We start from the raw sequence: 13,874 nt of genomic DNA, 5'->3' as shown, positions 1-13,874 counted from the left end.
GTTAGGAAGAGTCTAAGGACCCCACGACTTGATAGGGGCCCAAAAAGATGTACTAACTATTTAAGAAAATTATTAAACCTTCATTATAAATAATAAATGATTTTTTCAAAGGTTTTAATAAAATATAGCAGTAATACAAACTGATAAACCATTTATATCAAAATAACCTAGTTAGATGTATGCACTTTGATTTACCTTTTTAGTAGGGCACTCAATGAAATACCTTCAGATTAGATATATTAACCTAAAATTGTCCTCTGGTATGAACCAAGACCTCAATTCTGTTGTTACATTAAGAAAAAAAAAAGTTTCACGCTGAATATGAAAGAAGACATAGTGATCAAATATAGTCACTTGCCTCATAAAGGGTTAAACACAGCCCTAGGTCTTTGTTATTCCCATGAAAAGCTTTTTTTAAATCAGCTGCTTGAAGCAATTGAAGAAAAAGCAAAAATCTAAAATTTGCAATCCAGTGGTGGGGTCTATGCCATTGTCTTTCATAGGGCCCAAAATTCCTGGCGGCGTCCCTGCGTGTAATCACTAAAAGGACAGTGCATCCGGGACATAGAGGTAACTAAAACAGACGCTCCTACCGCAGAAAGTGACGTAGTCACAGCGGTGAATGCTGGGATCGCAGGCGGTAGAGGTCAGAGAAGAGATACTCGGACTATAAAAATGTCGGTTGCCGGTTTTACGTCCTTGAGCCGGTGTGTTTTGGCATTCCGCTCTTCCGCAGGATTTGTGGTATGTTAATATTTATAAGTTAACACAACATGTGCTGTTTTCCTTTCCCCCCAATAACTGTATCAATAGAAACGTCACAAGATTGGTTTCTATCAGCTGAGGGTCCGTCTATACTCTGGAGTTCAGGTTACGTAGTGCAGTTTAGCTAGTAACTGAGATCTATAGCGTCAATGAGCTGATGTTTAGTCTCATTTAAATCACAAGTTTAGCATAAATAGACATTTAATTTATCGCTTCATATGTGTTTAGCACGATTATAGGCCCCTCAAGTCTGTGTCAAATGAAATTGTGGTAACAAACGGGCGATAGAGTTGTAAACATTGTTAGCTAATCTATTACATAATATCAGTCTAATAGTGACATTCAGTCAGAAATGACAAACATTAAACATATTTAGGGTTGCTCTGTGTAAAGATCTGACATCTGATTATAGCTGATTATAGCTAAGATGTTTTTGCTGTGCATTGGAGATTTGTTTAATCATTTAAAAAATCTGTAAACTTAGCTGTTTTTCCAGCTTCTTATATATTTAGTTTTGTAGTTCACTAAATCTATTTCTATTTAGTTGGAAAATAATAACTTATTCAAATGAGCTAGTACTTCCTTCTGGTGAAGTTTTAAAGGAAGAACTGAAAGTGTTAAAAGCTGATGCTGTGATTAAATCATTTCTGCATATAAATATATTAAATGCTGTAAATAAACTGGACTGTGGATATCTAAGTAATTGTTGTTTTTACCCCTTGTCTCTGATGCTAGGCAGTGCGGTATGCCCAGACAGCAGCAGCTCCAGCAGTTCAGCCCAGAGTGAAGAAGTTCCAGGTGTACAGATGGGACCCAGACACTCCTGGAGACAAACCTCGCATGCAGACCTACGAGATCGACCTCAACACGTAAGTGCCAAAGCTTTTTCTGCTGCTCCAAGGAAATTCGGAGCTGCATGGTCCTTTATAACAATATATCTTTTGTCTGAGTAAGCTTGTGATTATGCACAACATGAAATATTCAAGTTCAAAGCTAAAAGGATCAATCCATAATTCTCATTTTAAAAAGGGCACATTAAAGTAGTTCCTGAATCACAAATGTGGACATACAGTTAATTTTTTCTGAATTTTGAGACCTTTATTGGGTAAAAGTTAATTTAAACAACTCCAAATCCAAGCCTGCTTGTCAACATGTACAGTATACTCATCAGCGTATGTCCTAGGTTGGATTTAGCACACGTGGCCCTGACAGCCTGGCGCATTTCCAGGACTTTTTCCTTATCTGTTCACTAATCATCTTTTACAGTCACACAGGTTACTTCTGCTGACATGTTACAGCAACCAATATGGTCCAGAATGTTAAAAAAAAAAAAAGCTTTTCAGCTGTTGATTAAGTATCTGATCAAAGTAAACCTTTTCTCTCCTTTTTTCCTTTATGCAGTTGTGGCCCTATGGTTCTTGATGCCCTCATCAAAATTAAAAATGAGATGGACTCCACTCTGACTTTCCGCCGTTCATGTAGAGAAGGTCAGCATCATATGAGTTTATTAATGAAATATAGGATGCTGTTACGAAGCAGGAAACTGTTTAAACCTCAACTGCATGCTCTTTTTTTGTCTTCAGATTCTCTCATATGTTATAGTAAAAGCTGCTTCTGTTCTGCATAAATCAGGTATTTGTGGATCCTGTGCAATGAACATAAATGGTGGAAACACACTTGCTTGTCTCAACAAGATTGACACCAACCTTAGCAAGCCAACAAAGATTTACCCACTGCCACATATGTATGTGGTCAAGGATTTGGTGCCTGTGAGTAAAACGTCTTCATTAACAGCTACAGATGTGGGTGTGTTTTAGGGCTTAACAAACAAAGCTTCAGCAGTCATTGCTTGTTTTTGTATTGCTTTTTCTGTTTTGGTATTGATGCATTTGGAATAGATTGGCAATAATTCTGTGGCTGCTGAGAATAAAAGTAAATATTCAACCAGACATGTGTTTGCTAGTGAGTGTTTGACTATAAGTATTGTGCCTGCAGGACATGAGTAACTTCTATGCCCAGTACAAGTCTATCGAACCGTACCTGAAGAAGAGGGATGAGTCACAAGAAGGGAAGAACCAATATCTGCAGTCTGTAGAGGACAGACAAAAACTGGTACACCATTGTCGTAAGATTCATAAACACAGACAGCCAGGAGTTCCTGTTGTATGATTGTTAACATCCTCTCTTACTTTTTCCTGTGTAGGACGGGTTGTATGAATGTATTCTATGCGCCTGTTGTAGTACGAGCTGCCCAAGCTACTGGTGGAACGGTGATAAATACCTTGGGCCAGCTGTGCTGATGCAGGTATGTGTTTGACTCCAACAACATGAAACATTGTTTAGTTTAGTTTAGTATGTTTAGGATCCCCATTAGCTGTAGCAAGCTTCCTGGGGTCCGGCACAATTATCACATCAAAACAAAAACTTGTAAAAAGTTACACAGCACATCAACACTTCAGTTCAATCCTGGAATACAAGCTATTTTCATCTTCAAAATGATCTCTTTACATCCATTTTTATACAGTAAATGCATGCATGTCATGTACATTCATGTTACATCGTATCATATGAACTATTTATTCACAAAAATATGCTTACTTATAATTGGATATCTACCTATATATTTGATTATCTATAATACAAATCTTCTAGTACACCTCTATCCACATTATCAATTTATTTACACTATTACACATTAATTTGTATTTATGATATTTTTATCACCAAACCCTTATAAGTATGATTTTTATAGACACCTGTACTTTTGAAAAATAGTATTTTAATAATATTTTAATGGGTTTTTTTTTTAGATCAGAGTTTAATTTAATGTTGTTTATTTTCCTCATAGTCAATGCAAAAGTGCTTTTGTCCAAGAATATTGTGACCCTTTTGTTGTTGCATTTCAGGCATATCGCTGGATGATTGACTCCCGAGATGAGTTCACAGAAGAACGTCTGTCCAAGCTGCAGGATCCTTTCTCCTTATACCGCTGCCACACCATCATGAACTGCACCAAAACCTGCCCCAAGGTAACCTGTCCGAACCCTCTTTTTGTCTCCGTCGTGTCTTTTGATAAGAGTCCCTCATATCAGGAGCGCCCCTGAATATAATAGTAGAAAGAACACTGACTTATACAGAGGTATATTAATACGAGGTGCAAAAAAATACTCACAATTCACGCGTTAACTCTGATGTTATAACTTCACTTTGACTCACACAACTGTTTTCAATTTTCTTGTGTGTTGAAGTCCTTGCTCTGTTAAACGTTTTTGTTATTTATAAAGAAAAGAATTGGTGCATGGGGATTCCACAGCTTTTTGGTAGCTGCATGAAGGGAGTCTATAGGATATATAGGATGTTAAATCCAACCCATTTATGACTGAGGAGAGGAATCATATAAGATGTAGCAACTGTATGTTTATGTTTTCATGCTGATTGGTTAGTTGGTTGGGAAATTGTGCTCACATAGTAAATGAAAACCGCTGGTTTATTGATATACCTTTTCCTGGTAAGTGGAACGTCGTAGCTGGTGGTGTGTTCTGGAGAGAGCGTTTTTGTTTTGGGGATTGATCGCTCGCTGGCTCTGGTGTAGACATGACGTCAGTCTGCACTGGCGCTAGAGCATGCAACAGTCCATGATTGTTCTGCAGACTGTAAAGGTTGTCGTCCTCAGTAAAGGAAGTTAAACGTTACATCCCTTGCTTGGAGTGGTCTTTTGATCTGCACACAGCCATCTAAACAAGAATCAATGAATACCGGAACATATTCTCTCTGTTGTTCTTCCCAGGGCTTGAACCCAGGAAAAGCAATCGCTGAAATAAAGAAGATGATGGCGACATACAAGGAGAAGAAGGCAGCAGCTGTCTGACACGATCGTTGTCTTCTTCAGTAACTCCATCGTGGAGTTTTATATTGATTTTTGAAAAATGCTTTTTGAGGTCTAATCGGCCGGAGCACCAGTCATCTCCACCACCAGCATCACACACTTCTGACAGGACTGTGTTAGGAATGTGTGTGTGTGTGTGTTTCTGGAGGACTTGGTGTTACACAAACGCACAATTACAGTATGAATGCAGGAGTGTGTGTCTGAGTCTTACCTGTACCACAACAGATGTATTTATCTGCAGGCCTGCTGTGTGGATGTTAACGTACCTGGAAGACATTTTGCTTCAGATTAGAGTTTAAAAAAAAAAAAAAGAAGATATTTTTTTCTTGTATGTAAACACAGTTTATGGTTTGTTGCCTTTCAGTTTAGCAAATGGCTCATAGACTTTAACTGTACTCGTTCTTTCAGACCCAACTTTACCAACATCCACATTTGCTTGAACATAAAATAAATGGCTAAAATGTGTGCAGCTGTTTCCATTTATTTGCCGTTGATTCCACTTTTGGCACCCTGCTATTAAACTGTCACGCCTTATTAGTAAGTGTCCTTCAGATGTCGTTACTGTGCACTACTAAAGTTGTGCAAAAAGCTAATTACTTTTCTTAGAGAAATAATTGTATCAACAAGAAACACTAATAATCCTGACAATATAAAGACAAGAATTTATTTATGACAAAAGATGTTATAAAAAAAAATTCTTGGTAGAAAAGTTTAATTATTGGGTGGAAAAAAAAAAGAAGAGAGGCATATTGCAATAATTCTGTTTAATGCTTTACTGATAGGTCATGTGTCAGGTCACACTAAGACTGGATATTGGTGTAGCTGTACTTGGTGTTTTACACATTAACAAAAGATAGAATTAATTAACCAAAAGAAAGTTTCTGCTCGTGAACTTGTCCTGTTGCTTGTCTGGTGTTTCTTTTCAGGTGTCTTCCAGTCATTCAGATATAAACCACTGCATCAATATATATATATATATATATATATATATATATATATATATATATATATATATATATATATATATATATATATATATATGTGTTTATATATATATATATATATATATATATATAAAATATCTCAACAAAACATTTGGACATTTGGCTTAAATCTTTCCTGAGCATTTGGACAGATTTAAAGGTATGAGAGTATGTAAGATTTTCAGAATAAATTAACTAATAAAATAACTACAATCATAATTAGAAAGTTTTTTGAACATGTAGGTTCCAGTCTGTCCATATTTGATGTGTTATTAAATTACAAGTTTAATTAATGACAAAAAACACTTTTTTTTTTTTTACTTGCAGGCAAACATTTAAGAAGGGTCTTTGTCATTAATTAAACTTGTAATTTAATAACACATCAAATATGGACAGACTGGAACCTACATGTTTAAAAAAAAAAAATCTAATTATGATTGTAGTTTTTTAGTAATTTTTTTTTTTTTTTTTTTTTTAAATATTGAAAATCTTACATACTAACTTAGCTATAACTAACTTACATGACAGTGGGTTGCTCATAAAGGACTGGTCAAACTGTAGTAATTGTTTGTCAAGGAGTAAAAAATAGTTCTGCCCAACATTTTAATGTGGAGCTGACAGGTTATTTTATATTTTGCGTAAACAGCAGACAATACATGTTTCAGTTATCTGACCAAATATATCAAGGTAAGACATGAAAATGGTAAACAGAGAACATGTGACCTGAAACATTTTCTAAACTTGTTGGCACAGCAATATGGCTCTTAAGAAGGAAAGTAAAGTGAAACTTTTAAGTTTCTTTATGCTTTTCTCTAAGTTTATTCCGCATGAAATCATTCAGTTATCATTCACAAATAATCTACCAGCGCACCCAGTATGTCCCCAGTACCACAACCGTGATCCAGTTGCGGGTAGAAATGGGGACCGGGGCTGGAGGATGCCGGGGGGAGGTGTGGGAGGTGGGGGTGAACGGGGGGAGGAGACTGCAGATGCGGGGTGGTACAATGTGGCGCTGCAGGATCCTCCTGCACTCACAGGACGCATCAGAGCTGGCGGAGGTCGGAGCTAATTGAATCAAAGTTAAGGTAAGATTGCCGGGTAAGAAAGAAAAAAAGAATTGGTTGGTTTTTGCATCTTCACATTTGTTCTTACAACTTTGCATCCACAAAATTAAATAGTTAACAATTTATTGTTTAAGTTCTGAAATATAGAGAAAACAGTAGACATGAGTAAAGTGTCGGCAGGTTGGATGCACCTTTCAGTGTGCGTCAGATACAAGATGTAAAGGAGGAGTATTCAGCTTTTATTTTATGGTAATGGCTGTTGAAAGTTGACATGTGGTGCAGTGTTTTCACCAGAGAAAAGAAGGAGGAGGGACTATAAAGAACATCCTGCAGAGATGGTGATGAAGAGAAAATTAAACAGAAAAAAAATCTGATTCTTTCAGGTCACATAGAGGGTCAGAATTTTTTTTAAATTCTTTTTTTTCTATGAAAGTTATTATGCTTCCTTTCTAATTCTAGAAAGATAAATTGATGAGCAGAGCATCTCTTGTTGCTGTCCTCAGAGTTGTGTGTGTGTGTGTGTGTGTGTGTGTGTGTGTGCGCTGGTGGTAGTGGTGGGGTGGGGGATCTAACTGGAAAGGAAAGCACTCAGTTGAGAGAGGGGGGGATTAATCGTTCCCAGATGTGTGCTGTTAAAACATATGGTTTCCGATAGCCATCGTGATGCACAATAAGAATTGTGTGATTGTGTGTGTGTGTGTATTGTAGTGTGTGTGTGTGCGTGTACGTCCCACGCAAACCCTCAGATTTACTGATACACATGCATGACTTATGCAGTGTTTCAGTCAGACTGCAGCCTGCACACAGTCTCTCACACACACACTATGATGTGTAAAAGACTCGTAATCACAGCTGAGAGTTGTCTGTCTGACATTTAGTGCTGCAGAGGAGGAGAATTCATTCTTTCCACAAAGAAGTTTGGTAATAGAAGAAGTCAAGGTGACTGAGTTTAATGTTTGTGAGGCAGGGACTTCCTGCATTTCATTGTCAATTAAGGATACAGGATTCTGTGTCTGTGCCGTTTTCTAGGAATGTTTCTGCAATTTGTGTCCACATGTGAGTTTTAGCTGAGCTGAGAAGCTTTCTATTTTGTTGGGGTAAAGAAAAAAGAAAATGGGGAGAAAGGACAAGGAGGGGGGAGGGTTGGAGGAAATGACCAGTCAGGGCGACAGAAGGGAAATGAAGGATGTAGAGACTAACAGAGGGAGGGAGGGAAGGAGAGAGGGGAGGGCTCGGGAGTCTTCTGTTTCTTTTCCTGGAATGCAGCCTCGACGACGTCTGCTGCAACGAGGAAAAAGTAGGAAAACAGAGAGATTGTTCTTCAGAAGACGGCTGTGCCACATTCTTGCTGTCAGAGGTCCCCCCCGCCCCCCCTCATGCTCGCCGTAACTGTTTGAGGCCAGGGGAGGGAAGATGATGGGTGAAGGAGGGCACAGACGGGGGGAGAAGTGGGGGGGTTGAAAGGTGAGAGAGGGCAGGAGGGAAAGAGAGGAGGAGAGATTTCAGGAAACTAAAAGAACACCCAGCACTAAAAGCTTTCTTCCTTTCATGCTGCTTTGTTTCTCATCTTCTCCACAGTACTGAAGTAAGTCTACCTCCCTGAGTGACTATGAGAGTCCTCCTCCTAATCTGCATGCCAGGTAACTGCGTCATATTCACCTGAAACCCCAAAAGAACAGGTTTCAAGTCTTCTTTTCTTCTGTAACAGTGAAGGTGTGTTGCTTCATGTGCATCAATCAAGGCTGGAATTAGAAACTATTAGCGGCATCGCTCTTCTGTCTGCACATAAAAAAAAAAAGAATTTACAACTATGAGCTCAGTTTTTAAATGATAATCATAGTTACTTACAAACAGAATCAAGTGTGAAAAATCCCACATAGTGATTTTGATGGGGGGGTTGTAGACCAGCTGTTTGCCACCTTAACTTCCTGGGTGGCTGTCAGGTCTCTGAGGATCCCATGGTAGGCAGTAGAAGAGCTGATGAGATGGTCTCCCTGCAGCCAGGGACACATGACTGCAAAGACAGTTCAATTATCAGCAAAAACATAAAAAAGATAGAAACTGAGACTTTTTTTTTATAGCATTAAGGTTCATTTTATATTTGATGCCTGCAGCACATTTCTAGTATTTCAAGTGTTGGGAAGCAAAGCACATCAACAGCTTTTGTTTTCCTCATTCTTGTTTTTTTTGCCATAAAATCTTTTAAGGGTTTCTTTGTTTGTTTGTTTGCTTTGTTTTTTTTTTTTTCAGGCCTGCAATGCTGATGTTGTTTGACATTGTCTTGCAGAAATGAGCATGAAAAAGTATATATATATACATACATATATATATATACATATATATATAATAAATACATCCCACTGATCTTTTAAACATGCTCCAAATTGGAGAATCTGGTTTATATAATTTTTAAAGACTTTTATTCATTATTTTGTGATAAAGTGTGTTTACTGACTGCTTTACAGAGGTGTTCTTTAATCTTTGGTGCAATATATATATTTTCCAACATTTTTCCTGCCTGTTGTCCTAATTAAAGCATGAGTTATTTACACTGAGGTTTCATTCTCTGAGTTGCTTAGTCATATTACAAACTAGAAATGACTAAATCCACCAACTATTGGTATTTTAGCCTATGAAAGAATGCCCTTGTGGTGTTGAACAAAGTGGTGAACCTCTCTGCTTTTCTAGGATGGCGTTTTTACACCAGATCATATCACTGACCTGTAAAAAGTTAACCTAGTTAATCATTTAAAAGGAAATTTTCTTTCTGTACGTACATAATTTCATATGTGCTTTTCCCATTTCATCATACATAAAGAGTACGCTGTAAAAGAAAAAAAAGAATCAAAGTTAAGATTTTAAAACATAATGAGAGAGTACTTTATAGGTTGTCTTTTAATTAAACCCTACAAAACACAAGTACTCACAATTACTCCCTCCCAACCCCTGCCCCTCTTCTTTCTGGTTGCCTGTATTTGTCTGAAATGTCAACAGTTCTGCTGCTTGCCCAGGACCAGTATCAGGAGCCATTTCGCTTCCTGGGTGAGTTCACTGAGAGTAAATTTGGCCTGCATTGTTCCGGCTCAGCATTGAGCTGTGCACATCTGTTCCTGATCCCTTTCTGTTCTACGATGTGTCATCTGGCCTCAAGGAGTTCTTTCTCCCTGCCATTGTTGTTAACCACAAAAAAGGCAACTCTTTAACAGTGAAAATACTCCTCTGACCGCTCTGCATCCTATTACATGTAAGCATCTTGTGCATGAAGTCATGGATTACAGCCACCCAGGCCTGTTTGCTTCTCAGCAGCGTGCAGGTGGTATAATGTACATGCGGCTGTGTTTCTTGCATATGTTTTGACTCTTAACTCTTGATCTTTTGCTCCTGCTTCACAGAGGACTATGGAGTGGATTATTTTCCAGGTAAAGCATTCATGTGCGCCTTGCTTTAATGTTTAAATTAAACGAATTAAGTGTTTAAAAGTCAGCATGAGATAAAAAAGTTCCTCTTCTCTTGGTTAGAGGGTAGAGATGGAACGTACCAGCAGCAGGTTCAAATTGACCCCTTAGTCCGCCCAGAAAAACCAGGTAAATCAGATTATCTCTTTTCCAGTCAGTGCCACATATTTATTGACAATACTTCCATAATTAGACAAATTGCTGAAAGTTTCATGAGTCTCCTGTGTAAATCTGTTGTTTGTTTGCACGTCAGAATCCAATTTCGAGACAGAGCCCACAGAGCCTGGCCCCCTCGGTAAGCAAGCTTGACTGGACGAATAGGATCTTGATGTATGAGGAGAGAAATAATGTTGTTTGATTGATTCACAGACTGCAGAGAGGAGCAGTACCCCTGCACCAGACTCTACTCAGTCCACAAGCCATGTAAACAGTGTCTCAACAGCCTCTGTTTCTACAGGTACAGTATTAACCCTTCAAAGCCCAACCTTCGAACCACTTGCCAGAATAGTCCTTTTTTTTTTTTTTATCTGAAGTCTTTATTTGACCCTTAAACAAAATCTGGGGAAAAAAAAAAATCTTTTTTGGTATTTTCACCATTTCTTACAATGTGAAAGGTCAAATTGTTGTAGTGTAATCTTCTGCTTTCTGGTGTCCATCAGGGGACAGGAGACCAGTATTATATAGTTTAAAACAGGGTTTTAGAGTAAAGCTTCTATAGTAAAGTGATGCAAAATGTCTCAGAAACTGTATGTATCAAATATGATATGTTTGGGTTTATAGGGTTAAAGCATAAAGCCACTTTTCAATGAGCAAATCACCCCTAAAGGAAAACAGTCATTAATGCATTTATATCAGTTATCCTAACAAACAAATACACAACATATCATTGATGAGTCTCCCCAGAAATGCTGTTACTGCTCGAGAAAGCAGAAATGATGCATCACATCTTTTCACCAAGTTTGCATTACATTATTCAAACGTAAAAGTACTCAAACTAAGTCTTATTTTGAGTTTTTGAGCTTTCCTTATTAATTTTGTATAATTTCTGGTTCTTTGCCGCATCCTGTTAATCCTACATTAAGAATGAGGCTTTTTGGTTTCTAAGACATCACAGTGATATTTAGGAAAATGCAAACAAGATGTACAGAGAACAAGCTTCTGCTTTGCTGTTTTGTAGACTTAAAAAGGACTGCGTGGATTGTCAACAAATTCTTCGCAGATGTTGGTGAAAACTATGCAGCACAATGTTGGGGACGATTTCCTGCTGTCAATTACAGCATATTTGGTGAAGAAAATGACATGCAGAAGAGAATGTGATGCAGAATTGTTTTAACAAAAGAAGAAACACAGAATCAGATTTTTTTGGCTGCATGAACATAAGTTATTTATCAGTGCTTCAAACACACATTTCTGAAAAGCAACAGATTAGTACATGACGTTTTTATAGATGTTACTGATAACGGATGATTGTGCCTGCTGTCAGTAACACCGCTATCCTTCCTTATTTCTGCTTCATGTGAGATTTTATGTGCTTTCACTAAGTTTGAGACGGGTGTACGTTATCAACAAGGAGATCTGTATGCGGACTGTGTGTGCACATGAAGAGCTTCTCCGAGGTGGGTTTAATGAACGCTATGTGTGTTTGCATCGACAATAGGCTTGTCAAATATATTCAGTCCTTAGGCTGAACATCCTGATTAATCCCTGAGTAAATCTAGCTGAGCAATACAAATTCCAACATCCCTGAATGCACCATGAACAGTAACAACCATTTTATTTATCAAGCAGGACAAGTTACAAAGTTTTTATACCATAAAGGCATAAAAAGTAAGATTAAATCTTTAATTAATTCATTCATTCATTATTCAAACTGCTTAGTCTGATGAAGGGTCGCGGGGAATCTGGAGCCCACCCAGCAGTCTTTGGGCGAAAGGCGGGGCACACCCTGGACAGGTCGCCAGTCCATCGCAGTAAATCTTTAAATAAAAAGGAATTATACTACTATAACTTCCTTAAAACTAGATAGAATTACATATTATTATTATTGTATTATAAAGAAATAGCTTAAAAAAGATTAATAAGAAACCTGAATTTTCATCTTGTGCTTTCAAAAAACCTGTTTCATGAGCATCCACACACAAAGACATGGATGCCATACGTCATGCTCCATTGCACCTCTGTATCGCAGGTATGAATAAAAACCCAGGATGAGACTCAAAGCTGAGATAAAGTATGCATGTAAACACACTACTGCAAGATTTTCATCAAGGAAAAAAATCTCTTGGTTATTCCACTTAGATTTGCCGTAACTTTTCACACAGATGCTTCATTAGTGGAAAATATTTCATTTGGGAAGATAAAATGTTGAGAACAATAATAATTCCTACACATACACACACACTCACTCCAGTACAGCAACACCACCCACTAGCACTTCAGTATGAAAAATGAGGTAGAATAATCACCTTTAACCTTTTGAAATATTGATGTTGTTTTAATTAAATAAGAATTTACTCCAATTACATAAGATTTCACAGGCGTTTCCATTATAAGGTACCCAGCTTGTGAGGATGCGCTGCATGCAAAACATTGCTTCCTTCAGGTTACATAATCTTATACAGTAACAGTCAAAAGTTTGGATACACTTTCCAGTTAAATCTAATGGGAAAATGTGTCCAAACCTTTGACTGGTAGAATAGATTAAATTCAATTTTGATATACTTCTTATATTAGGTGACTAACTCATCAATATCTGCGAATTTGTGTTAAAAAATTGCAATTTTTTTATTTAAAAAAACAACAACAAAAATAAAACAGTTTTGCCTTGAATAACAGCTCATTAAAATAGTATTTTAAAACAGGACACTGAAATTAAACATCAGTAAATCAGTGCTGGGTTGTCTGTGTGTTTAGCGGATCTGTGTCGGGATCAGTTCTCTCGCTGTGGCGTACTGGCGCTGAACGGCCAGTGCGCATCAGTAGGAGGAAGCTGCGGAAAGAGCTGCGGTGGCTGCTGATGATCAGGACCACCACCTGCCCGGATACTGCCACTCCCCTACCACACCTTCCTCCTTCCCTCCCATTTCTTCTCACTTTGCCTCCTGGCTTTCCTGTATGACTCATTACTCTTGTGCGAAAAGCACTTTGAAAATGTTCTTGTGATTTTTTGTCTGTTAAGTTGTATGTCTGCCCAGTAGATCATGTGTGTATGGATAAATATAAATAATACTGATGATTGCATAAGTTACTGGTGCTATAAAAATGTTTAGAGGTGCACATAGAACCACAGAAACCCCATTTTTGTCTTTTTTTTTTAGCATATTGTACCATAATAATCCCATTCTTTGTGTTTATGTTACTGTACTTTGGTTGAAAAGCAGTATTTGCCATGATGATCAAACCATCTAAGGTGGCAACAGTGCACTGACAGACAAAATAATAACCATCCAGTCATCAAGTGTCTTTTAAAGTTCATATGAGAAGAAGCAGGTGGTGACTGACCTGTTTTTGCACTACTGCTGCAGAGCAGTGGCGACTACAGCTGTGTAAAGGCATCTCATGAGCTGCCTGCGTACTACTGCTTTGTAAAAATGCCATCATAAAAACTGAGGAAGAAAAACATTTTTTACTACAACTGTTCATGTGTTATTGCGGCAAACGTCGTTGATTGCTTCATTGAAATCCTGTGACATAAATTCATAAACACAAGGCTGTGGTGTAC

General features: G+C 37.8%; 2 protein-coding genes across 2 annotated transcripts; both read left to right on the top strand.

Annotated features, from left to right (window-relative positions):
• Positions 1-615: 615 nt before the first annotated feature.
• Positions 616-5,116, top strand: sdhb (succinate dehydrogenase complex, subunit B, iron sulfur (Ip)). Its single transcript, XM_079242915.1, has 8 exons — positions 616-744; positions 1,501-1,634; positions 2,167-2,252; positions 2,398-2,534; positions 2,761-2,877; positions 2,969-3,070; positions 3,672-3,794; positions 4,553-5,116. The coding sequence occupies exons 1-8, from the start codon at positions 676-678 to the stop codon at positions 4,631-4,633; spliced, it is 849 nt and encodes a 282-aa protein (XP_079099041.1). The 5' UTR covers positions 616-675; the 3' UTR covers positions 4,634-5,116.
• A 1,517-nt stretch (positions 5,117-6,633) lies between these two features.
• On the top strand, positions 6,634-13,856 carry mfap2 (microfibril associated protein 2). The gene is made up of 9 exons (XM_079242669.1): positions 6,634-6,719; positions 8,277-8,338; positions 9,693-9,740; positions 10,091-10,117; positions 10,217-10,282; positions 10,407-10,448; positions 10,523-10,610; positions 11,696-11,769; positions 13,067-13,856. The coding sequence occupies exons 2-9, from the start codon at positions 8,308-8,310 to the stop codon at positions 13,168-13,170; spliced, it is 480 nt and encodes a 159-aa protein (XP_079098795.1). The 5' UTR covers positions 6,634-6,719; positions 8,277-8,307; the 3' UTR covers positions 13,171-13,856.
• The last annotated feature ends 18 nt before the right edge of the window (positions 13,857-13,874 follow it).

Source organism: Telmatherina bonti (assembly GCF_933228915.1).
Source record: "Telmatherina bonti genome assembly, chromosome: 6".
Taxonomy (NCBI): domain Eukaryota; kingdom Metazoa; phylum Chordata; class Actinopteri; order Atheriniformes; family Telmatherinidae; genus Telmatherina; species Telmatherina bonti.
The sequence above is the reverse complement of the archived record's forward strand: the minus strand, read 5'-3'. Positions and strand labels throughout refer to the sequence as shown.

Coding starts and splice junctions, on each gene's coding strand:
- mfap2 (XM_079242669.1), top strand. CDS start 8,308: ATGAGAGTCCTCCTCCTAATCTGCATGCCAG. Junction 8,339..9,692: donor CCTCCTAATCTGCATGCCAG/GTAACTGCGTCA, acceptor AAATGTCAACAG/TTCTGCTGCTTGCCCAGGAC. Junction 11,770..13,066: donor ACATGAAGAGCTTCTCCGAG/GTGGGTTTAATG, acceptor CTGTGTGTTTAG/CGGATCTGTGTCGGGATCAG.
- sdhb (XM_079242915.1), top strand. CDS start 676: ATGTCGGTTGCCGGTTTTACGTCCTTGAGCCGGTGTGTTTTGGCATTC. Junction 2,535..2,760: donor TGGTCAAGGATTTGGTGCCT/GTGAGTAAAACG, acceptor TTGTGCCTGCAG/GACATGAGTAACTTCTATGC. Junction 3,795..4,552: donor GCACCAAAACCTGCCCCAAG/GTAACCTGTCCG, acceptor TGTTCTTCCCAG/GGCTTGAACCCAGGAAAAGC.